Source organism: Sinohyriopsis cumingii, chromosome 4 (assembly GCF_028554795.1).
Source record: "Sinohyriopsis cumingii isolate HCF-2022 chromosome 4, ASM2855479v2, whole genome shotgun sequence".
Classification (NCBI taxonomy): Eukaryota; Metazoa; Mollusca; class Bivalvia; order Unionida; family Unionidae; genus Sinohyriopsis; species Sinohyriopsis cumingii.
This window is the reverse complement of record NC_142964.1, coordinates 118,299,519-118,326,099: the sequence shown is the minus strand read 5'-3', so window position 1 is coordinate 118,326,099 and position 26,581 is coordinate 118,299,519. Positions and strand designations below refer to the sequence as shown.

The 26,581-nt window shown below is 34.3% G+C and overlaps 1 protein-coding gene across 1 annotated transcript; it reads left to right on the top strand.

Annotated features, from left to right (window-relative positions):
- The first annotated feature begins 1,456 nt into the window (after nucleotides 1-1,456).
- On the top strand, nucleotides 1,457-25,539 carry LOC149801973 (coatomer subunit epsilon-like). Its single transcript, XM_089956368.1, has 11 exons — nucleotides 1,457-1,615; nucleotides 5,248-5,411; nucleotides 7,172-7,274; nucleotides 8,473-8,522; nucleotides 13,868-13,921; nucleotides 16,965-17,046; nucleotides 18,870-19,025; nucleotides 19,855-19,923; nucleotides 20,282-20,356; nucleotides 23,640-23,713; nucleotides 24,571-25,539. Exons 1-10 carry the CDS (start codon nucleotides 1,517-1,519, stop codon nucleotides 23,691-23,693), a joined length of 906 nt encoding a protein of 301 aa, XP_089812494.1. The 5' UTR covers nucleotides 1,457-1,516; the 3' UTR covers nucleotides 23,694-23,713; nucleotides 24,571-25,539.
- The last annotated feature ends 1,042 nt before the right edge of the window (nucleotides 25,540-26,581 follow it).

Here is a 26,581-nt window from a genome sequence, read left to right as displayed (position 1 = left end):
TGTCAGTAAGCCATGGTTGTGACTACTGTAATAAAACTAGTAATCATCAAAGCCACTTTGAGTTTGAACAGAAAAAGTTTTCCTGGATTTCTTGGATACTACAAACCAAGAAACCATGAAACTTTGACGGATTATCAAAATAATATTTTTTATATTTTTTTTATAAAATCACTAAAATTTGTGTCCATGAAAAATAAAAAAATTCACAGTATCAAACTACATACACACACAGACAAACCTTTATATATCAGCCACTGATGGAACCACAGAAAAGTGGTCAGTATAAGCAGATGGTCTATATATATATATATATCTGCGAATGAAACTCCAGCAGGCTTAGGAATGTAAAATGTTGGAACTACAAAAGTTTAATGTTTAGCATGGCAGAGTAATATCCAAAAGAGTTTAAATTCTACAATTGAATTGCTGAATATAATCAACAATACGTTGAGCCCAGCTGCAAACAACATAGATCCTGATCTGGCATAGTAAAATGTGCCTGTAGATCAGGGTTAATGTTGTTTGTTCAACTGATTACTCTTAACAAACTGCATAGATCCAGATTTTATTGTGTATGATGCAATGGGTCTGTGCAATTTTCAGTAGCACTTGTCTCAAAAGCAAGTACATATGGTAATCTGGGTTGGTTACAGGGGTGGGGTGGGGTGGGGGAGTGTAACTGGATAAGACACTTTACTCCAATATCCTCATTATAAAATAACCTACCTGTATTGCTTTTCTGGAAAATACCAAATCTAAATCTTTTTTTTTACAATTGGAGATAAAGGTGGATTATACTATATATACACAGATGTACAAATGCCTTTATCAATATACAATTTTCTATCTTTTTACTGCATGCATCATTCATCTGTTTATAAAAGCATATACAGACTTTTAATAAAAAGCAAAAGGAACTAAAGAGTTATGGGTGGATGGCTGCTTGAATATATATAATAATAATAATGAGGACTTTGTATAGCGCCTAATCTTTAGAAGATCTAAGCGCTTTACAACATTAGACAACACATATAAGATAAAAAAAAACATATAATGATATGATTACAAAAACAAACACCATGAAATTAGAAAACATTAAAAAACAGGCTGAGAATATTTAAGGTAGGAAATATTATTAGGTCTTTAAGTTTGTTCTTGCAGTTGAAATAAGTGAGTTTTGAGAGCCCTCTTGAATGTGATCACTGTGTCTTTGTGTCTAAGTTCAGTGGGTAATTCATTCCACGTTGCTGGGCCCTGGTATATATAAAATCATGATAAGATGTTAATTTGCTGTAAAAGATACATAAAAAATAACAGCTAAACTAATGTGAATGAAAGAATGGATAGGGTTTGGCTAAGGGAAACAATCGAAGAAACTTCTTTTCGTTTAAGTTAAAACAGTTGCGTCCCTTATAATTTGACGTGTTTCCGTTTCTTAAATGCATACTTTTTAACGATACAGATGTAAAACATCTCTTGACCTAAGACTTCCGTTGGCCACGCAAATCGAGGAAAAATGGCAACGACCGGCGATGTAGACGAATTATTTGAGATTCGCACAGCTTTATACATCGGAAATTTTCAACACTGTATCAATGAAGCTCAGAAACTGAAGGTAGTACAGATCAGACATGCATTCTTATAGTTTTCTCGCATTTCTGTTTATTTTCACTTCATAATGTCAACATATTATTGTTTTTGTTTTTATTTCACAAAGGTGTTCCTCAGCAAAGCAGACTTGTTATTATTTTTTTTTACATTATCGGTACTGGCAGAGAACAAACTGTATCGTGACATATTGAATGGTGGACGTTCTGCCCCGTAGAAATACTTGATTTTGGTCAACTTGGATGAATTTATATAGACTGGCATTTGCCCTAGTCCTACAGTATTAGACGTATCACGTTATTTATGTTTTAGTGCTACGTCCTACTGCACAAATAATAGCATTGTGTAGCGTGTTCCGATGTCGGTTAACATGCTGTCTTTATCCTGGCGGAATCAAAACCAGACACTTGCACATGGACGCATTTTCATATTCTGTTCAGTGTTGGCATACATTTGAACTGATTGAAATGTACAAGTAGTTGAGGTATGCCAAAGTAGGTTCATGTAAGGATATGTTTATTGATCGAAACAAAACAAAACGTTGCTTTCTGCTCCAATAGGTACTATAGACATTATATATTTTTTATTTATTTCATTAAAGAATAAAACTTTAACTGATTTCAGCATCCCTGGCTTCCATCACTTACAGCCAACTGAAATATAGTCCTTCAAAACTTGAAAAAGGTCCATTTGGTTTTGAGAGAATTTGAATTTATTAGGAAAAACACATCAAAGTATGTAAAGTCTGACTAATACATTATAACTTGAGCAGCAGAGGGTGAACAGCCTCTTATTGACTTATCTGTCAAATAGCAAAATAAGCATTCCTCTGAAAATCACAAAAACTCTAATTGACTCACTTTTGAATCACAAAAATAAGCCTTCCTGAAAATCATTTTTTAAAAAGATCACGGCGGTGACTGTGGGGGCTGAGACAGCGCCCTTGTTGCTGCTGTTAATTAAATAAAATTATAACAAATAATGCCACCAGCGCAGGAACCTTACACAGCTAGAATAGCCCGAGAGAGCCTAGATGCAATTAATAAATATCTTCGTTAAGAGATGCTGTTTAACAAAAACTCCAAGCGCAACAAGAAGCACAGTCAAGTTGAATATGTAGAAGGCACAGAACAATTATTTAAACCCGTTACGACGGTTACTGAAAGAGTTGCAACCGCTACTGAAGGTCTTCTTCCAGCATTAAAACAAACCGCTGGACAAACTGAAAAAATAGCAGCAAGAACTAAACAAACCAAAAGGATTTTTTGACATCTTCCCACTGATATAGCTGCCGCACAACCTCCACCCATCGATGAAGAAATACTTGGAAGGTATTGGCAGAGTTCTCAGAAATTGCCGATGTGAAAAAAGAACTTGCACCTAAACCCAAAATAAAAAAAGAAAATATTGAGTTGATTGAAAAATTTAACAAGGGTATTGTTGAATATACTAAATATACTTAAGAATGTGAATTACTTGAAAAAAATACTACTGTACTTGGTTTATATGATAAAACTAAAATATCAAAACCGGATTATAAATCTGTAATGGATGAAAAATTTATTAAATGGATATATAGTTCCGTTATTTATGCAGTAAAACCTCGATGCCCAAAACAAAAATATCAAAAATGACATCTTACATTGCAGGACTAGCATTTGCTCCAGATGGCAAATCAAATCCATTTTCTTATGACCCATTGCAACAAATTTTCCAAACGCGCACTGTAATTGCACTGGATTGACTATGGATTACTTAAGCGGTTGTTGAACTATTACATGCATAAAAATTGCCTGCCATTAAATTTGTGCAGTAGGACTAAAATTTTGATTCAAAATCTAATCAAATATAAACATATTCAGACCAATGTAATAAACTCAAAACATTAGTCAAAACATACATACATACAAATAATAATATAGTTACTTTGAAATATGATATCCATAGTTAGATATTTCCATGGCTTTTCCCGTTGCATGTTAGATATTTGGACATTTGTGTTGAGTACATGTTCAGAATATGTCTGCTATTCACAAGATGGAATTTGCCACATTAGCAGCATAGGGTTGTTTTAGCCAGGGGCTAGTAAATATGTGACAAGGTATCAAACCCAGATTCACATTCATCCCAAGGTATAGTTCTAAATGAAAATTGCGCTAATTAGCATATGCAGTATGGCTACCATAATGGCCATCTTGAAAATCTTGGTATTGCTACTCCTTTCAAAAGGATGGTCATACCAACTTGGACTTTTCACTTTAAGTCTCCTCATGACATCTAGTTGGTCATAATTGAAATAGGTGCTAATATAAGATCTAAATATGACCACCACAACAGCTATCTTGAAAATCTTGTTATTGTTCCGAAGTGAAAAGTTATATTGACATTGGGTTCTCACCAAATACTTGTGAGCTCAACATTTTCATTTATGAGCAATCAGATATATTAATGACAACATGCACAATTGGGAGTCTTTCAACACTGAATGTCATTGTAAATATCTGCACAGCTATGATGATCAGTTGATCAACACATTTTCCAAATCAGCAAGGATTGAAGCTGGAATGGCAAGGCTTTGAATTTGCCACCCAGCTATTGTGTGTGTATGGAAGACTATTGCGTAAGTGATTTTCCTAGATTAAAAATTTGCATCCAAATGTGCATGATTAAACGTTTCCAAGACCTCAGGTTGACGAAGATTACCTACAGTTCTCATGATTGGTCATATGGTAAAGTGCAGTTCTCAATGGATCCTATTCATATGGAAGTTTTTTTTTAATACTAATACCAGTACCTTTATGACTATGATCAAATGTCTTATTGCAGAAACAATCAAGAAGGATTACTGAAATGTCTCCTCAAGGGATATAGTAAATTGATTAAATGATCAGCCATTAGGGAAAAATCTGAAGCAGAACAGATATGAGTCATTACGAAAGTAGATGTGGGCTTCCTCCTCTTCATGTGAAAACTTTGGTACTGAAGGAAAATGATGCTGATAGCATCCTCTATGGCTGCCACAATGAACCAACCTATTGAAAATCTTGTCACTAATTGTCATAATTGGATGGTTATATTGGTCTTGGGTTTTCACCAAAAATCCTTGATGCGGACTGCTTGAAGAAACTGCATGAAGACTCACCAGCTGAGAAAATCTTGAATTTTGAGATGGAATGCTGTGTATATTAAAAATTTGCTTTTTGTGTTTTACATTTGTTACCTCTATCTGTCATTATCCACATATTTTACCTTACTAAATTTTTGAGCAATTCATTGTTACAATTTTAGAAATTTAGTTGATGCTACATAGCCACTTTTATGCTAAGTTACCATTAAACACTACTATATACATACATCTAATGGTGTCTAGTTTGCCCTAAATGAAAATGGTGCTGATCTTGCATCCAATTTGGCCACAGCAGCAGCTTAATTGAAAGTGTCGCTTGAGAATTTCAGTTTGAACACTCTACATTTAAAACAATGGTCTTATATTAAATTCCTGAAAATTTGGTTTGGATATTCAAGGGACTCTTTTTTGTGGAATTTCTTTTTAATCCTTGATAGCAGTTTTTTCCATTCCAATTAATTCGTATGGAAAGGCTTATGTTTTTGCTCTATCAATTTTTATTTCTCTTCCAGCCCACAAACCCAGATATTAAGACCCAGCGAGATGTCATTTTATATAGAGCTTATATTGCTCAACGGAAATATGGGGTTGTTCTAGATGAGATTAATTTTTCAAGCCCTGAAGAACTGCAGGCAGTCAAAATGTTTGCTGATTATCTATCCAATGATAATAAAAGGTAGATTTTGATAATGTAAAAATATAATTGCTGAGTCAGCATGAATGAAAGTTTTTTCATATCCTCTTTTTTTAGGTTTATTACTCCCTGTCTCCAATTAGATTATGACATTTGTTTATAGCTGATGATTTATTATTGCAATTTTATTTGTTTTACTGTATTCTGAGTTTTCTAGTCTCTATTACAATTATCCTTGTTTTGTATTGTATTTAAAGAATGTTTTATATCATTAACTTTTATCTTCAAGAAATATTATTTCCTTATATCTGAAGAATTTATCTTCCTGAAGATATGTTTTTTTGTTTTAGCTTTACTACATTGCTTATCTTTAACTCTGCAATATTTAGCCATGATTGTGGTGATGTACTGTTCAACGCTGCACACACACACACATCCCACTAATGTTTATATGAGATTGGCATGTAATTGATGATTTTTTAAATGACCTTTTGGTGCACAAATATATTGAATGACTGGGAATATTCCAAGTCAAAGGACCATTCTCTTGGAATTCACACAAGTTTAGTGATGATAATAAGAAGATTTACCTTACTTGAAGACGTTTCAGTTTTGCTTGAATATGACATCTTTTTAGTTTGTGGTTTGACAATTTGGAAAATTTTATTTGATAAGAAAATTAAGAGTGCTTTTCCAGTTCCAGTTTATTTGATTTTATATGGGGGCATGCAGAGATCCTAATGCTTATTTGTTCCAGACATGTCGGTTGGATTAAAGATTTTGACCTGCACATACTCGGAGTAATTGGACATTGGTCATAGGAGTTCTTGAATGTCATCATATCTGCTTTTCTTTGAATTGTTTTTCCATGAAATTGCCAAATAAACATCTCAATTCAGAGATCATTAAGTTTACAGATTGAATTCTTTCTTTGTCAGACAATCAATAAAGCCTAATTGAAAGGTGACTAGATCTAATTTACACATTGTTTCTTTGTTGAACAATCAGTAGAGGTGTTGCTGACTAAGTTTGTTTGATCATTATGTTTTCTCATTGCTTGAACCATCTGTAGGCACAAAATACAAAGCAAATGAGGGGTGAAAATTTATCTGGACACCTCTGTAATTGAATGATTGATAGTGTCTGTATTATCAACCTTACATTAGACCTTCTCGCCATCTGGTCTTTGTTGGCATGTGTTAGCACACGATACCTTTAGAACAGACTATGTGAAGCTTAGACCCAGATGTAGAACAAAGATGTTAGCAGCAACAAGTAACTTTTATTATGATGTATATTATTTATTTGGGCACCTGATTAAACAAATGAAATTTAACTACATGGTTAATCCTTATAAATGCCCATGATTAGGTGTTTTATATTTTCAAGTCAGCATGTTGTCAGTAAATAGATTTTAAAATGACAGATTGTTTGTTGCTGGGTGAAATTCTGTTGTGCATTTTTCTAAAGAAAAATGATTTTTATAAATAATTAGTTTGTGAGAAAACCAATGTATTGTGTATGGATAATACTAACAATAAAGCAGCATCATTTCCATAAGCAAATATGGCACATTTTCTTGTATATTTAATAATTTGGTTTGTGATTGTTTTCTCATTTGTTACAACTTGTTCTATTTCCTTTGAAAATTTGTATGTTAAACTTCACAAATTTATGGCAGTCACGTTGTCAGAAAAAATGGTCAACAAGAGCCATTAGAATTTCAGGATGAGGTATAACATGGGGTTGAATATTTTTCTTTGAAAAGAAGTAAACTGACATAATTTCATCTTTTATTACAGGGATGCTATTGTACGGGACTTGGACAGCAAAATGAGTGGGAGCATAAATGTCTCTAACAGTACATTTCTCGTAATGGCAGCTTCCATATATATGCATGAACAGGTAATGTTTAGCAGCATGTACATTTTCTGTGCAAGAGCTGTTCAGCTCATCAGTGTATTACATATCTTGATGTCAGTTTCATTTGAATATATATATATATATATATATATATATATATATATATATATATATATATATATATATATATATATATATATATAAAATCTCCATTTCAGTTGCAGATATTTATTTCCATGATTTCTATTTTATTATTTTATTATTGAAGATGGTAGCAAGTCAGTATTGTATCAGCATTTTTTCTATTACATATCAAATACCCAAATCTCCCAGTCCCTTCACTCTTCACTGCCTCAGGCTCATGCTGGATTTTGGTAGATATCACTTTGTAGTAAAACATTTATTGCAAGTTTTTCCCAGGTTGTGTTGAAAATTTTTGTTAACCAGTTTTACGATACATAGAATTTAGTATTTATAATACTTGAAAGAAGTTAAACACAGCAGTAACGACAGTATTTGTATGATATACATTGTTATACTTTTTTCTTAGAGGTCCTCAAGGGAGAATAGTCTTTGATGAAATGAGTCATGGTCTATAAAGTATATGAAATGAGTCATGGTCTATAAAGTATATTTTTATTATTATTATTATTATTGTCATCAGGCCCACTTTAGCAGGATATGAAACATCACAATCGCTTTTCTGACAGTGACATCATCAATAGTATCTTGGGGTTTTGGTTAAAAATTTTGTTGCATATATTTTTTAAAACCCATCAACACATTTTCATCTTACTTGGGGCATGAATCATTACGAAGCAGTGAAATTTCTTTTTATAACCTCTTTGCTTACCTTTTAACCTAGAGTCAAGGTCAGTGATAATTTCTGTGAAGGTTATGGTTCAGTTTTTAATTTGTTGCTTTTATTTCCTAAACCCATTGATGGGTTTTCTCAAACTTGGAGTTAAAATTTATGAAGCTAAGACAATTCGTTCATTGCCATGCATGCTTGCTTTTTAACCTTGCTATCAAGATCATGGTCATAGAAAGTTTGCATTAAGGTTTTCGCAACAGTTTTTTCATTTGCTTATATTTCCTACAACTCGTGATAAATTTTGTTCCACAGTGGGGAAAATAAAATTGTGAAGTTTAGACAATCCATTATTCATTATGCTTGCTCTCCTGGTTGACTTTACACCAAAGCTTTGATTGTGGACTTGACATTAGTTTTCTTTTTCAGAATTACGATGCTGCATTGAGGACTCTTCATCAGTCTGATGCATTAGAATGGTATGGTAATCATTCACGTTTTTAATTGTACACTCAAATCTCTCTTGAGAAGATACCCCCCCCCCCACCTCAGCCAATAAAAAGTCTCTAATGACAGCTGGGTTCTCATTAAAAGTTAACACAAATTTAAACTATTGATTTGTGCATGAAACGCTGGTCTTTAACGATGGATGTTTTTTCAGACAGTGGTCTTTCAGTGCAGGTTTTACTGTAATATAGAAATACTATGAAAAACAAGTCACCTTTTATTTTGTATCACTAAAGCAGGCATGGTCCTGGCTTTTAAAGAGTTGTCACCAAAAAAATCTCCAACCTCTACTTTGTCGCCAATTTTCAAAAATGGTCACCAGAACAAGTACTGAATATTTTTCCTGAATATTTTTCCAAGTCTGTTAATGTGATAGGCAATGAAAAGTCTGTTAATGTAATAGGCAATGAAAATTGCAAAAGAAGGGATAGTTATTATTTTATTGGCAACAAGCAATACAGCTGTAATATTACAAAATAAATCATTACATGACTTTTGCCCTATTAAAATGTTATTGAATCTCACATGATGATCCGTCATGAATTTAGGGCTGCCCACTTATTGAATGCAGTTTCAAAGCCTAATTCTTCGCATCTGTACATGCTGGATCTCAGTAAATTATCTAGAGTTGAGATGCCGAGTTTATTTATAATGTCAGTCTTTATGAGGTTCATCTTACTGAATCCACGTTCACAGTCTGCAGTGCTGATAAGTGACACCAGTAGTCTCTCTACAACCACAGATGCACAAGGATATGTTGCCCTGGATCTCACTGCCAACTGATTCAAGTCCTTAACACATCATTACACCTTACCATTCCTGAAAACTTGAACCCTAACATAAGCCGCAAAGCCATCCAACTCCTGACTGACCTCTGGCAGATTACCTAACCCACAAGTAGACAAGTAATCTGAAACAATCCCTGAAACCTCTGAAAGAATGGAACTGTTAACCTGTGAGCCATACAAATTGGGATCAAACTACTTGGTTAGAGCACTTAAAACTGTTGAATCCCCCTCCTCCGTGAACCTTGCCTTTAGATTGTCTATAACAATATTTACAAATTTGGCACAAGACCATGCAGCCTCTGACCTTTGCTTAGCACCATTGTTAATTGTATGGCCTTTGTACTCAAAAGTACACAAACCTGATGAATCTAAACTTGGTTCTGTTGGAATCTCAAAGAAACCTAGAAATGTTACTACCAGACTTGGACCTCAGACTTTCAAGAACCTCAACAGTGGAGTGGAGAAGGGGATTAACCTTGGTAAAGTCAATACCGGATCTCTGATAAGCTTGACACAGAACTACCAAAGGCCTCAGAATGTCAGCCATATAGTGTGCAGTATAAACAAATTTGAAACAAGTAATGGGCTTATGCAGTGTAAGAGCCTTTGCAGACTTGTCTTCCAAGAAGACACTAACTAGAGCTGGAAAATTATCAACAACTGCCTGCACACTACCTTCAAAACTCAGCCACCTTGTGTGAAATACCTGATGCAAGCAAGTGTGAGAAGCCTCCAACACTGACTGAATAGCCTTAAGCCTATACATACGGGGGGAATATGCAAAATACTTGTACGTATTATTCAGTAAATCTTGAAACTTTACCATGTCTCTAACCTCATTAGCTGCAGCACCTTTACCTAGAGCTAACCTATGTGCAATGCAGTGAGTTGCAAGCAAACCTTTAGTAGCCTCCTTCAGTCTGGTAACAACACCTCTTTTGCAACCCAACATGACTGCAGCACCATAGGTTGATACACCAATAAGATTGTCCAGACTAAAACCAAATGACTTAATTAAAACTAACAACTCTCAGTACGCAGATTCTGCATTTGCAGTTTGAAGCTGACGAATACCTAGAAATTGTGTAACTGGTTCAACACTGCCGACCAAACTCGTTAAGTACGCAACATAAACAATCAAATTCTGATGTACTGAAACATCTGTGCTCTCATCAAGCATGACACTGTAAACATGAGATTCCTTGACCTCGGTAACCATCTGTTAAACTATTACTTAAGCCAACGACTGCTGAAACTCACTGGTGCTTTTGTGACTGTCATACGATGTGTGCATATCTACTTTAAGGCCAGAGCGTTAGGTGGTGCCCTGAAATGGAAATAATCCTTAATTTTTTATGCCATAAATATTTCATTTATAATTATACATGATCTGATATACATACATACATATAAATATATCATAATAAATATTTTAAGGTTGTACACGTGTTTTTCCCCATGTTACTGTCAATTAAATCCATAGAATATTACAGTTAACAAGCTATAATATGATATTCTCAATACCTTTGTGATACACAACTGGTGCAGCTTTGGGACAATTGTATTAGCCAGGTTGTAGTAAGCCGCAAAGAAAGTGTTCCTCATGGCACTGATAATGGTATTTTTACTTTCACTAAAAGCAGCGATCTTTGCTACTTCCATTGTCTTTGCATCCTGCATCACCGTTATTGCATTGATATGACTTTGTCACATGAAAAAATGCATTATCAAATGTAAAATATCTACTTTCCTGACATCTACAGTCTCGCTCATTTTGTAAATAGAAACATCGGATATTAAGCAAATCTATATTGTGTATATTATTTTCCAAATAATAGCTTTGTAAGGAACTTTAGTTAATGACATTTTAATAATAAAACCCTATCATCTATGATTGTACTTTGCAATGTAAGATTAGTGAAATATAATGCAACCTTTGATTTCATGCATTCAGTAATTAAATGCCCTATCTTTTTTATGGCTAGCTTCACAATGTACATTTCCATCAACCGGGATTCAGAAATTTATTTTTGCCACACTTTACATGCTTTGTTTGTAGTGAATTGCTTCCTAAATCCCAAGAATGATCACTGGATGCTGTAGAATTTTTCTCGACAAGCAAAGTAGGATCTCCATTCCCACCAATGAAACTTACACGAGTCAACACCTGGCATTTATGTACCATATATATAAGTATCAATTGACATCATTAAATTAAAAGTAGTGAAGAAACTTAGAGCATGTGCCCCCCACAAAAAAAACCAGTTCGAAAAAAAAATTGTATTGAGTCAACAGTGTTATATGCATATACTAGTTATTATTAAAGAAATGAGGTGGGGTATAAAATGTGGGAAAGAGTTATCACATGTATGGTAGTTTAAGACAACATTTGAACTGTTGAAATAAATTCATGTCCATTTTAGGGATTTTTAGATGTAGCAAAAACGGGCATGGTTTATTTGCCAATCAATTGCTAGTGATTTCTGTAACATTAACATAGGGAAATGTACAGTACTTCTGTATAGGCGGTTTCACTGAAGTATGTCAAAGAGGCTTAAGCTATTGTATAGATAATGAAATGGGGATACTGGGGGGGGGGCAAATAAGGCCTCCACAGGGAGAAACTGCGTGTCCTTTTTGAAAATTTCATGTGTATTGGAAAAATTGGAGAATACTTAGTGATAATGATGCTTAAATATGCTGCATAAAACTGCCTGATTGTAGGTCCCAATATGCCTGTTTTCGGATTCAGTCTCCCAACTTGGCTTTTGAAAAGATTTATTTTTTTGCATGACATGCTAGAATAACTGTACTGTATGGTATGAACTAAGTTTATTTAATGACTATTTGAATTCTTTTAAAATTAATTAATTCTTTACCTACGTTTGAAACTTCAACACAGAAGGGGCATTTTTTGTTGAACATATTCGGATTTCTTGCAACTATTGAAATTGATAGGACTTTTAGGAACTAGGAATTCATTCACCATGCTGTAAGTTATTTTAATTATATCACTCCTATATTTTGAGAAATAAATTATTTTTAATTATGCAAAACTTGTTTGTTTTGCTATTTCTTGTTGCGTAGTTTAAGTCTCTGCAGTCATAACACTGGATTGATGGCAAAAGGAAAAGATCAATGAGCAAAATTAACATATTACTTACCCCGCCTGGATTCATGTTTGGTGACACACTCCTTCAAAATATCACAGCCAGTTGTAAATGAATTGACGACTTGTGCCTTGATACATATATCACTGTTTTCACAGAACATCTGCTTTAACTTTGTATCATGTCTTAGCCACGGATGCCAAAGTTTCCAGCTGTCTAGAAATTTTCTGGAACTTTTGACCTGTTCATCATGGTTTGGTGTTGAACTTGAAGCATTACTACCATCACTACATGTAGATGATGTTGGACTGTCAGGTATAACTTAGGTTCTGTGACTGTGTTGTCTGATGAATTTGCAAAAAATCCATATGCTGTTAATTTTTTTAACTTAACTCTTTGGATGAGATGATGAACATGAAACGTCTAACTTACATTTAACCATGATAATGTTGCACTGTTGACAGTATATAATTGTGATTGAGATTTTTTCCATTTGCTTTGTATTTATACACAGCAATCGGTCTTCAAAATTAATCAGTTTTCTTTGAAGTTTCAGTAAAACTATTTTATTGATATATTTTTTAAAAAAATAACAGAAGGATTAGCCGTTCAGTTAGTTGTAGCTGTTTCTGTTCGTGTCTTCAGAGGTCTGTCAGTTGTAGGTATAGTCCGGTAGCATGACTGAGTGTATCACAGCATACAGTACTCAGGCCAGATGTCAACATTAGTGGTTTATGATGTAACAGTGCACTGTAAAGATGGGGTTGTCATTACAAACATTGGATTTGTTTATGTAACAGATAGATTCCAGTGTATTATATAGCCAAGTTTGTGGCTTCCATTCATTGTCCCTTTGAATTTCTCTGCTCCAAATCCAAGACTGTATGTACAAATGAAACAATGAAAAGGCTGTCGCCCAAAAAATCAACAGATGGTATATTTTGGTGCCAATAAGGAAAAAAAATCGCAATTTGCGATGTTGGCAAAGCCCAGGATGATCCCTGCTAAAGCCTGTCTCACTTAAGTCAGAGAAGCCACATAGTCCTGTCATCAGTTTTGTCCATTTGTCTCATTTACTAGTCTATTTATCGGTTCCATATTTTGTTTCCACACCTGAACTCCAGTATCTGCTATTGCAAATTCTTTTAATTGGATTGCATTTAAGGCATTAAGGCAAGGAAGAAACCTATTGGTGGAGTATAATTTTTTAAATCATTTTAATATGAATTCTGTGAAATCAAAGTATGCTGGCATATATTTAAGAAAAGCTGCCTTTTCTGGGTACCCCGTATGTTTAAATAGAACAGCCCTAATGAATTACATGATGTTGTTGCATTCTGTTTTATAGAATTGTAGGAAACAGTTTCAGTTTCAGAGGTATTGTATGTTTGTTAATACAATGCAGTTTATCTTTTTCAGCTTAGCACTGATGGTACAGATATTGTTAAAACTGGATAGAGTTGACCTAGCCAAGTAAGTGACAAAATAATTTATACATGCTTGAGAATTTAAAAAAAAAAAAAGTGTGCAAACAGTTAATTAATTTCCCATTTTTGACACAGCAAAATAAATCTGAGCTTTCAAAATGTAACTTTAATATAAATGTACAAGTCTATACTCACCTAGTGCTTCACATATTATCACTACCCTTCCTTATCTTCTGTAAATTGACCAGAACAGATTTCCTATGATTCTTAATTCTCAGGTTATACTGGCATTTTTGCTAGTTTTAATTATTTTGGAGACGAATACTCTATTTTGCACTAATTGCCTTCATTTTCATGCTCATTGATTACCCCAGGCATTGATCTCTAACTGTCTTCTGATAAGTTTTTAAAAAGTGTTCTTAATGAACTTTACAGGGGTAACATAGCAGAAAATCAGCATAGTCTATTTTTTTGAAAAAGATATAGGTTGATTCTAATATTGAATAATGCACCAATCAACTTCATGAATGTTGATTTCCCTGTTAATCCATGAAAGATAAGTGTCATATCACTTGATAGAAACAAAGCAACTTGCAGTTCAAGATGCATCAAACATCGTTGGACACTGTGGTTGCCACCATTAATGTGAAGGTAGCTTTGTTTTTTTTTTTTATCCAATGAGTTTTTAAGAAAATCATTTTTTTTATGTCAGTCTAAATCCTCAGTGCCAATTTGTTAATCTACATGCTATAATTGTGTGATAACCATCTAAAATGTTGCAGTTTTCATCCCTGTTGAACAATATTGTGACATAGTACATTTGGTTTTAAGTTTCTTTGTACAGTTAAAACATTTGATAAATTTCTTTAATAAATAGCTACTTTCAAGCAAATTACTCCACTTAAAACAATATTGTCGAATTAATGGAGAGAAATTCTGAATCATTTATGTGTGTGGCTGCCATAATGTGTGTACAGTGTCCAACTCGGAAATATTGCCAACTGTTATGGATAGGTCTGTTAAGGTGCCAACAATTGGATTGATCATAAGTTTATAATGTCTTTAGTGTGGGTACACAAAATATCAGTGTGCATGTCATTAATGGTTACTAATCCAAAATATACATATACCTTCGGAAGTACTTAACTGTGCCCTACATTATGGAAGTACTGTACAGTTTACTGTGTTACATAAGTTCAGTACTGTGTCCTATTACAGAAGTATTAGACTGTGCATTAAGTTAGAAGTACTGTACTATGCCCTGTGTTACAGAAATATTCTACCTTGCTGTATGATAGAGAAGTATTGTAACTTTCCCTATGTTATAAAAGTAATGTACTGTGCCCTACGTTACAGAAGTATTGTATGTGCCCTATATTACAGAAGAACAGTACTTTGTCCTATGTTACAGAAGTACTGGGGGGGGGGCGAGTGGTCTAAAGTGCTCACCATTATGGATCACTGCTATCTGAGTGTGTTCAAGTCTCGGGCTCGGCCAATGTGGGTATGTGAGAAAGCTTGCCAGTAGCATCTGGTGGGTCAGTGGTTTTTCTGGGTTTTCACTGGTTCTAACTCCACCATTAATACTGGCCGCCACATATAACATATCTTGTGCTGAAAAATAACATGAAACCCTATAACAACAGCAACAACAAAAGTTCTGTTCTGTGCCCTATGTTAAAGAACTACTGTACTGTGCCCTATGTTATAGAAGTATTGTACTGTGCCCTATGTTACAGAAGTATTGTACTGTGCCTTATGTTACAGAAGTTACTGTACTGTGCCCTATGTTACAGAAGTACTGTATAATGCCCTATATTAATGAGGTATTATATCTTGCTCTATATTATAGAAAGCACTGTACCGTTCCCTGTTACAGAAGTATTGTATTGTGCCCTATGTTACAGACGTACTGTACTGTGCCCTATCTTAAAGAACTTTTTAAATTTGCTCTTGATTATAGAAAGCACTATATCATTCCCTATGTTACAGAAGTACTGTACCTTTCTCCATGTTATGAAAGTACTGTATCATGCCCTATGTTACATAAGTACTGTACCTTTCCCCATGTTACATAAGTACTGTACCTTTCCCCATGTTACAGAAGTACTGTACCTTTCCCCATGTTACAGAAGTACTGTACTTTTCCCCATGTTACAGAAGTACTGTAGCTTTCCCCATGTTACAGAAGTACTGTACTTTTCCCTGTGTTACAGAAGTACTGTACCTTGATCAATGTTAAAGAAGTACTTTACCTTGCCCCATGTTTCAGTAGTATTTTTATGGTACATATAGTACAGATGAATTTAACAAAAGAGCTTGGTATTTATTTATGTTGACCTCTCTTTATCATGTAGAAAATCCTTCCTATTTTCTTAAGAATCAAACATCTTTTTTTAATAAGAGTCTGATATGTAATCAGAATAATAATTTGTGAATTATTAGTTTAGTTTATACATATAGTTGTAGATAAAAACATAATAATTTGTCAATTATTAGTTTAGTTTATACATATAGTTGTAGATATAAACACAATAATTTTTGAATTGTTAGTTTAGTTTATACATATAGTTGTAGATATAAATGTAATAATTTGTGAATTGTTTAGTTTATACATCTAGTTGTCGATATAAGCATAATAATTTGTGAATTTTTAGCTCATTGTATACTTATGATCATAATAATAATTAGTGAATTAATAGTTTGATTTGTGCATGTGGTCACTATCTCTTGAAGTAAATTCGTGCAATAATGGAGACAAAAGGAAAATATTTCATCCATGAAAAATATGCTTTTTTGTGCTAAATGTTTGCAACTTTTAAAGAAAGCTCAAAAAGAAATCTTTGATTTTGGCAACTGCTGAATATTGTTTCTGCTTCAGCTAAAGCAGATTTGTTTTATAATTGTTATTATGTAATAAAATGACAGCTTGATTATTATATCTTTCTTGCTAAAGAAGAGCTGTTTACATCCAATACCTTTGTCTAGCATGCAATTAAAGAGATCAAGCATATTCTGAAGTCTTTGTATAAAAGTTTGAAATCATTTAATTAAAATAACACTGGATATATATTTTCCTTGTGCTACAGAAAGGAGCTGAAGAGAATGCAGGATTCTGATGAAGACCATGTTCTCACCCAACTGGCACTGGCCTGGTTCAACCTAGCAGTGGTAAATCAAGTTACTTCCCCTTAGTCTTTGTTTTCCCATCCTAAAAAATCTTCCAGAAAGTACCAATTATTGTTGTCCCACATCTGTTTTAACAAGTTTGTAGTGATTACAAATCCACAAATATGACAAATTATTGAATATTATTTTGTACTGCTCACAGTTAGATATGGAAGATTTCACTGACAACAACATATTCTGCTTACCAAATCCACTGTAAATCACTTTTCTCATGCCAGGATTATACTAAGACATACAGATGACATTAAGTCATTTCCTCCCCTTTTTACTTTTACTCCGGCATTAATTTTTACTTGATTCATCTCATTTATGACATGGTGTTAACCATTTTAAAGACATACTGTATACCAAGGGTCTCAAACACATGGCCTATGGGCTGCATGTGGCTTGCCAAGCAATATCCTGTGGCCTGCAAAATGATTGGCATCACAAGGTGTCATGTGAGATAACAAAGGTGGTGCGGCCCTTGGGCCGTTGAAAATGCCCTCATGCAGTCCTCAGGGTGGTTTGAGTTTGTGACCCCTGCTGTATACACTAGACTATAAGTCAGATCCAACTGCATAGATTCATGTCTACTGTTGCACAGACTGGGAAAAATGTTCTGTATTCTTGAGTGCTTTGTCACTTTGGTATGAAGGGTAATGAAATGGCAGATAAAGCTGCAAAAGCTACCGATCAATAACCATTTCCGAATCAAAGATTCCATATACAGACTTCAAATATTGTATAAATCAGCATGTTCATTATATTTGGCAAAATATGTGCAGTGAAAACTCCACAAACATCAAACCCACTATTGGAGAGTGGCATCTCTTGTATGAGAGAGATGAAACAATGATGAGTTGATTATGTTTTGGATACATATACTTTGCTCGTGCATTCATCCTGAAAGGTGAACCTACCAGAGTGCATACTCTCTCCATGTAGCACATTATTGTCAAGTATGTCGACTTACACCCTGTGAAACATAATTAGTTTGACACAAATTGCTTAGAGAAACTATATAAACATGTACCAACCAAGAAAATAGTTTACCTTTTTAATGGAAAATTGGTTTATATAATACATTTTCACCATGTGTTTTAGGGATTTTGTAATTGCTACAATTATCTTTTATGTTATATTCATGTTGCATAATTTTAACATATTTACTATTTATATTTCATCATGCTGTAGAACATTGTAATACATTTATTTGGTAGGGTTTATCTAAGTTTCTGTTGAATTCATTTTTACATATTTTTAAACTTTACCATTATGGACACCATATAGCCAATATTGTGCTGATGTGCCCTAACACCCTTCTATGTACATAGATAATGAATTATGTGCCAGCAGACCAGTGTCTTTGTTGTTTGTTCTACTAAGTAGTCCTAACAAAAGGCATAGACTCCAATCTGCCAGGGGGCCCCGAGTGGCCGAGTGGTCTAAAGCGCTCTTCGTTACGGATCACTGCCATCTCACCTCTGTCTGCGGCGGTTCGAGTCTAAGATTCAGCCAATGTGGGTATGTGAGAAAGCTTGCCAGTAGCTTCTCGAGGGTCGGTGGTTCTTTCCGGGGTTTTCCCGGGTTCTTCCTCCACCATTAATACTGGCCGCCATGTATAGCCTATCTTGTGCTGAAAAATGGCATTAAACCCCACAACAACAACAACAACCAATCTGCCAGTGCATGATGCAATGGAAGATCTAGATACGTGTACAGTTTTGCAATTGGGTTGGGTCCAACTTGAACAATATCATGTACAATACTTATCTGACAGAAAAGAAAAGAAATCTAGACTTTTTTGTATTCATTTTTCCAAGGGAGGTGAAAAGTATCAGGAAGCTTACCACATATATCAGGAGCTGGCAGACAAGTTTTTGGGCACACCTCTACTGCTGAATGGGCAGGCAGCAGCCTACATGGCCCAGGGAAGGTTTGATGATGCAGAATCGGTACTACAGGAGGCACTGGATAAAGTAAAATTTTTTGACAACAATTTGCAAATCTAACAAATATCATCACAGATGCATTATCATGTGAATACACAAGAAATTATTATAAAATGGTGACACAGTGGGTTGCAATCTTTATGATAAATAGCTATACAAATAATTATAGAAGCTGCATGATATCACCTGACCTCATTTGTAAATAAGGTTCATTCACATCAAATTGCAACATCTGTAGTAACTTGATCATGTAACCAGGAAACTCATCAGCCATGAGTGTTCATTTAATCACAAGTTTGTATATTAAATAATGATATCAATATACACAAGATTTTGATTTGAAATTCATCATTTTGCTAGATGTGATTGGTTGTTATTTAAAAATCAGTTAATATAGGAGAAGCAAATTTAGCGGTATTTAAGTTCAGGCATGTACTTAAGTTCAGGAGTTTTTAAATATCAGGCCAGGTTACGATCAGAAAATGCAAAACGATCAAGCTAGGTTAAACTGTCAAAACTTTCCATTACATTATTTTATTTTATTTTGGCATTTATGTAAAATCTTTTTATGCTTTAATTGCATGTCATCGCCATTTGTTAAAATTGGTTGCGTTTCCAAATATGTTTACACTTAAGGCATAATTTAGTTTAAAAAAGCGTAATGATTGTGCCAAAAGCGTAATGGTTGGCATATATGGATAGACTCAGAAAGTGCCAACAATTCTTTTAATGAGTTTAATAGATTTTAAAAAAAAAGGAAACTCTGTACATGTGCATATTTTTGTTTATGGATAGAGATTTTTGGCATAGAATAGTTGATGATGCAGGGATTGCACATTTTTGTGGTTATTTTTAGGACAGCAACAATCCTGAGACTTTGGTCAACATGATAGTTCTGACTCAGCACTTAGGAAAGGCCCCTGAGGTAGGTTATATTCCATATCATCTATATTAGTTTATAAAAATGAGAGTATTTTTTATCAGTATACTTGTGAAATGGGTAAGGGCAAATGTCTGCTTTTTTCTTTGTTATTATTATTGCAACAGCTGTTTTATATTATCACATTATTATTATGCTGTTCATATCTGTTGAAAAAATGTCTCGGTCAAGAGTATATGCTTTTTTTCTACATGTTTTTCCCAATCTTAAAACATGTTTCTTTGTTTTCTGTTAAGATACTGAAGAAAAGCCAAATTAAAATTTTCCCTGATTTCTCAGGGATTTGGTAAGAAGATATGAAAAAGTTGGCTTTTGAAATATGTTTTCTTTTTCCATTTTTCAGGTCAGCAACAGATATATTTCACAGCTAAAGGATTCACACAGAAGTCATCCATTCGTGAGAGATTATTTGCAAAAGGTACTACCTTCAAAAACCATATTCTTTCATATTATTATTGTTATGTATATTTGATTTAATTTATATTTGATATGATTTAATTGTTTGTTTGTCAGTTTAATTTTTTTATATTCCATTACTTGCTATTGTAATGTAACTTTTCTGGAATAGAGTTCAGTTCTGACTGATTTATTTTATTTTTGACGTAAACAACTTCATAGAAACATTTTATCTAATGCTATTCTAGTTCCTGACCTTGATTCTGAACTAGTGATAGTTTGTAGTAAACACCTTTTTGTTTTAATTCTTTCTCAGAGTAAGATTCATAAAGTTGAGTTGAAGCCTTACTTGTAGTATGTGAAAAATAACATGTAGCAGTTGTTGCAAACTCTGGTTTTTGCAGAGGATTGACCCATATCCGGGCATCTGTTTTGCGTTGTAGCTAGATTTATTGCTGATATTTTGAGAAATAATAGTCATACTTGCCTTAACACTGGAGACGTCCGGGTGTTTTATGTTGTGACCAGTTTTTAGGCTAATTATTTCGTTTTCTTTAAATTATTTTAAAGAAAAGTGATTCTTTTCCCTGGAAATACTAGTGCTCTAAATTAATTCTTGGACAAAGACATTTATCAAAATTTTTACAGGATTAAAAAAAACTGGAATAATATTTTCTGTGATTCAACATGAGACTGTTGACACTGCAGCACTTCACAGGTTACAACTGACATTGTCTTCCATTTTGGATTTAATTGGGACTCAAGCTCAGATTAATTTAGGACTTTTTAATAACAGGACTTCTATTTTTTAATTCTTGGATTAATTTTTGATTTGATTCATAAAAAGTAAGTTCTTTTTCTCATTTTTATCTTGTTTTTCTAGTGAAATAAATTAATTTGTTAAATTTTACAAAGCTTTTTGTCTTCACCCTTTTTTTGTTACATTTGTAAGAGCCTACACATAACATTATATTGTCATTTGAATTGGTGACCTAATTTAAAATGTATAACTCCTAAAGACCATCCATGCTGCTTTATTTGTTGAGAATTTTTGGAAGAATTTTAAGATCATAAGGTAGATTAGATTGATCGATAGGTGGTTAAAATAAAGAAAAAATGTTGACAATAGATTGTTATTATACTTAGTCTGTCAGCAAAGATAATTGCCTTTGACATGGATCTTCATTCATTAAGGCCCAATCTATGAACAAGAAGCCCAAGTGGGCCTATATCACTGAACCTGGCATACATTAGCTAAATGGCAAATGTTATGACAAAGCATGTAACTGAAGTTGCAAGAAACCTGTGTTTATTAAAATTTCCTTATGATTGATTGAAATTGGTAGTATTTGACACTTTTGGATTTTTTGTGTATTTGTATTTGTATTTGATGTCTTTCATATGAATAAGAAACATATTCATGCTAGAACTCCACCATACAATTTTGTTTGGTATGGTTAGGTAGTCCTGGAGAAAAAGTGGTGCTGCAATTTGCAAGTTTCCATCTGGTTGCCATGGGGGCCACTAGAAACATAATTCAGGCACAGAATTTACTAAAGAAAAATTCCTGCCATGTTATAATTGGCTGAGCCATTCTTAAGAAGTCAAAAACGTTTCTGTGTGGTGCTGTAGAAGCCACACCCTTGTTAGATGTTCCACCCACTCACCCAGACAAATCTAATTGAGAATGTTCTAAAATTGTTCTTACCAACTCTGATCACAATTGGCACAGTTGCCAAACATATTTTTCAACCTGGATGCTATGGAAATCATAATGTTGCTAGGGGTAGCATAATTCTGGTAAAGGTCATGTGAAAAATTCCATCCAATTTTAATTGAAATTGGGGGGCCTCGAGTGGCAGAGTGGTCTAAAGCACTCTCTGTTACGGATCACTGCCATCTCACCTCTGTCTACGTGGGTTCGAGTCTAGGATTCAGCCAATGTGGGTATGTGAGAAAGCTTGCCAGTAGCTTCTCGTGGATCGGTGGTTCTTCCCAGGGTTTTCCCAGGTTCTTCTTCCACCATTAATATTGGCTGCCATGCATAGCCTATCGTGTGCTGAAATATGGCGTTAAACCCCACAACAACAACAACAACAATTAAAATTGGGAAGTTGAAAACAGTTATTACATCTAATTGCTGTGGAAGCCACACCATTGCTAGGAAGCCATGCTTCAAGCGTATCTGATAGGATACGTCATACAAACGTATATTTGACAGAGCATAATTGAAAAGACATTCCTACCAAGTTTGATTAAAATTAGCTTAGCTCTGGAGAGGATGAAACATTTTCCATATGGTTGCTGTTGAGAACACACTTTTACCAGGCAATCAAACCCAACTACAGTTTTGTTAAAGCATATCTAAAGAAATATTTTTACCAAGTTTGGTAAAATTTGCCTTGCCAGTTTCATGGAAGAAGTTAAAAATAAATTTTCCCACCTGGTTGCACAGAAATCTGCGCTTTTGGTTGGGGAAGTCACTCCAGATACAATCTTTATAGAGCATGTCTGAGTAAACCTTGCTATCAAATGCTAGTAGAGCTATTCAGCACATGATTTGGATTAAGTTTCCTCTAAGAATGATTACCTCATTTGATCAAAATTGGCTTAGTCTTTCAGAGAAGTTGATAAATAGGCTTCCACCTGGTTGCTAAGGAAGCTATACCTTTGTTAGGAGATTCACCCTGAACTCAATTTTTATGGAGCATGTCCTAAGATTGAGTTTTATTAAAATTCCTCAGCCATTCTGAAGAAAGATACAAATATGGTTCTCAATAGTTGCTATGGAAGCTGCACCATTGTTAGGGTCTCATTTCAAACACAGTTTTGGACCACTGGTCTAAGTGGTTAAAGTATCCACCTCAGATGCATAAGGTTGCTGGTTCAAACCCTGGCCAAGTCATACCAAAGACTTACAAAAATGGTACTAGCAGCTGCCTCACTTGGCGCTCAGCATTTCTGGTTTGTGTTAGGACTGGTCACCCTGATGTCAGGATAAAACTTGGGTATACTTTTTTAAATCACACTAACAAATGGCAAGAGAGTAAACATTGGTAATGTGATCCATGTTGGTGTTCAGTGTTAATAGTTGGGGTGAGGGGTCAAGTTCGATAAATTTGGAGTAAATCACCACACAGTGTGAAGGTGAGACACCACATTCTGCAGAATCTTTAGTTGTTTATGAAATTTGTTTTAAAGCCACAGCTATGCATGATGAGTAATTGTTATATTAATGGCGTACATTCTTTTTCGTCATCTTTAAAGTTTTTCATCACAATTGCTTTTTTTGTTTTCTATACAAGGAAGCAGAATTTGAAAGAATTGCAAGGAACTATGCTCCTTCTGTCATTGCCTGAAAAATTGGATAAAGTCAATTGTAAGTATGAAAAAACAATGGTAAATTCACCTGCTTGAAATTTTTTAGAGGGATAGAAAAAATTAGAAACTGGTTGACAGTTGATATCAAGTGGAGGTCATGCCATGAATTCATTTATTTTTGTTGATATCAGTTTTTAATGTTGTGCAAAAAATTATGTTTTTGTTGGTACTTCATTGATTAATGGGGGGCCCTAGTTTTTCCTCGGAAAAGTCATTGTGGGGTCTTTATATTAATGGTTTTGTAGCAACCACTAACATTTTTACCCCCCACATAAAATGGTGCATTCACAAGATTCAGTCTGATAATCTTCTTATGATTTTTATGGTCTACCAGATCGCTTCATTGTACAAATGGATATTAGTACGATAACATTTGCTCTGTACAACATTTGACAAAATTTGTAAAAAGAATTATTTTGTGAGACTATTTATAGTATTTTAACTTCTAATTACAAGTTTAACTCTCTTTGTTTAAAAGTTAAAACAAAGGACAGCAATAAGAATATATCTGTGTTCAGAAGAACTATACAAAGACAAAATATAAATGACACAGATTACAATGAAACTTCCCTAACTGGACCCTCCATGACATGACTTCCCTGCAGATTGGCCTCATGTTTTAGTTTTGATTCTTTAAGACCGTTCACTTTTCAGATCAAACCTTGTAGACTGGCTTCATGTTTTTTCCCAGTAAGACTTTAATTTATAATAAGACATCTTTTTCCTGGCTACCTCTGCATAACCGCCGAAATTAGTCTCAACAATGTCCACCTTAGGAAAGTTTCACTGAATATTATTTATTAAAACTGATAAATACTCAAAGTATAAAACCTCTTTACTTTTAATATTTTACAGGCACTTGATGATCCAGTGTCTAAAAATCAATCATGTGGCTCGCTCATACTGAGTTCCGAAGATGTTGCATTACAGATAAATCTTGTAAACTACATTGGACTATATATTTACATCCCTTAAACTATAATATTGTCTATTTCAAATGGCTTATTAAATGAAGAGTTTTCAGTTAATGACTGTCAATAAAAGTATGTAGATGGTCTGGACACCAGTTCTATTTATTTTGGACTAGTTTTGTACAGTGGAAAATAGAACATGGCTATAGATTCAATGACAGCCTGGGTGATAGGTTTGAATCTGGCCTTTGATCATGTGGTCCATCATCACAGTGTTGCTCCACTTGTAATATTACACACACTAGCCCAATGCCATCTGCCCATGGGGAGGATAACAAATCGGCCAGTCTGCCACTGGATAGTTATACATGACATTGGTAGTTTTCTTTAGAGGAAGATGGAGAAAATAGGATGATTTTATCTTTGTATGATTTCATTTCTCATCATTTATTTGTTTTACAAGAGAAAGAAACAGTCACTTTGGTTTGTTGTGTAAATGCCTTGATATTTCATTTACTACAGTCGGTCTTATATGCTTACAGTTTCTGGCTGTTGATTGCACATACAGTCATATAGAATTTTTTTCTTCTCCAAAATAAGGGATAAACATTAGTTTAGCTATCAGCTTTAAATTGTTTTAATTGTAATAAAATTAAGGACTCCTTATCTTGAAAACTTCTTAACCAGGCTTTCTCAGTGATAGTTCTCCATACCAGAAAGTGGCAAAAATTAGTTTAAACTCCTAGTATATACATATTGAAAACTCTAAAATTAGGCCTTCCAATTTATAGCTAAAGTTCAGAGAGTAACATTTTCTGTTAGGACATTGGATTGACAACAAAGAGATGTATTTATATTTGCCTTTGTCATGCCAAGCATTGTATATTGAAAAAATAAAATGAATGAACAAATATCACATTGCGTTCTCATTTATATTGCACCTTGGATTGCCTTTACGAACGTGAACCAGTTTACCGTTTCCTTTTGGTCATAACTTTCATCTTTTATATTAATAAGAAATAAATTTTGCATCTTATCATATTTGTGTTGCCACATTTTTTAAACATCATTAATATTTGCATCTGGATGTTTGTTACATATATTTAGCTGGAAAAAAATATATCATTGTGACCTATATCCGTTTTTCCCACACTGTTTTTTCCTGTTCTACCAGATTCAGCAACCAATAAGATGCAACTTTTGCTCATTCCACATGGATTTACAAGTGGTCACAACATAGGATTTGATTCAGAAATATACTGTTCATATCACCAAAAGGACCCTTCAACTAGCCACACGAGCATGAGAAATACTAGTGTCTAAAATGTGCCCTGATTTTGTAGACACATTCGCATACACCAGAAACATGATTTAATGAATGATGAAATCAGACCTCAAAACTGTCCATCAGTATCATTACAGGTTTGGTTTGGACCGCTCTGGTGGCCTAGTGGTTAGTACATCCACCTCAGATGTGGGAGGTCATGGGTTTGATCCCCGGCCGAGTCATACCAAAGATTTATAAAAATGGTATTAGCAGCTGCCTCGCTTGGCACGCAGCATTAAGAGGTTAGTGTTAGGACTGATTGGCCTGGTTTCAGGATAATGTGACTGGGTGGGACATATGCGGCACGATGCCCCACTGCTAGGCATCACTATAAACTGCCACACTGCAGACATAGTAGCGATATGACTAAAAAAGTGTTAAAGCTGTTAAAAATCCAAATCAGTACAGGTTTGGGGACTTATTTATCAGACTATAACTCCTGAGGATGGAAGATGTCAACATGGGTTTCCACTCCCCAAAATCTTATAATTTCTATGTAGTTCCAAATGAAACTGGTTCTGATGTGACGTCCACTGTGTTGTTCATGATCACTGACTTGAATACTAATGCACCTAAATAGAAAGTCCTATCAACATAGGGTTTTCATAGATGTTTTATGGTGACTAGG

Bases quoted from the DNA above. Each gene is read 5' to 3' on its own strand.
- LOC149801973 (XM_089956368.1), top strand. From the start codon at position 1,517: ATGGCAACGACCGGCGATGTAGACGAATTATTTGAGATTCGCACAGCT. The intron at 1,616-5,247 runs GTAGTACAGATC...TTTCTCTTCCAG, and splicing joins ATGAAGCTCAGAAACTGAAG to CCCACAAACCCAGATATTAA. The intron at 7,275-8,472 runs GTAATGTTTAGC...TTTCTTTTTCAG, and splicing joins CCATATATATGCATGAACAG to AATTACGATGCTGCATTGAG.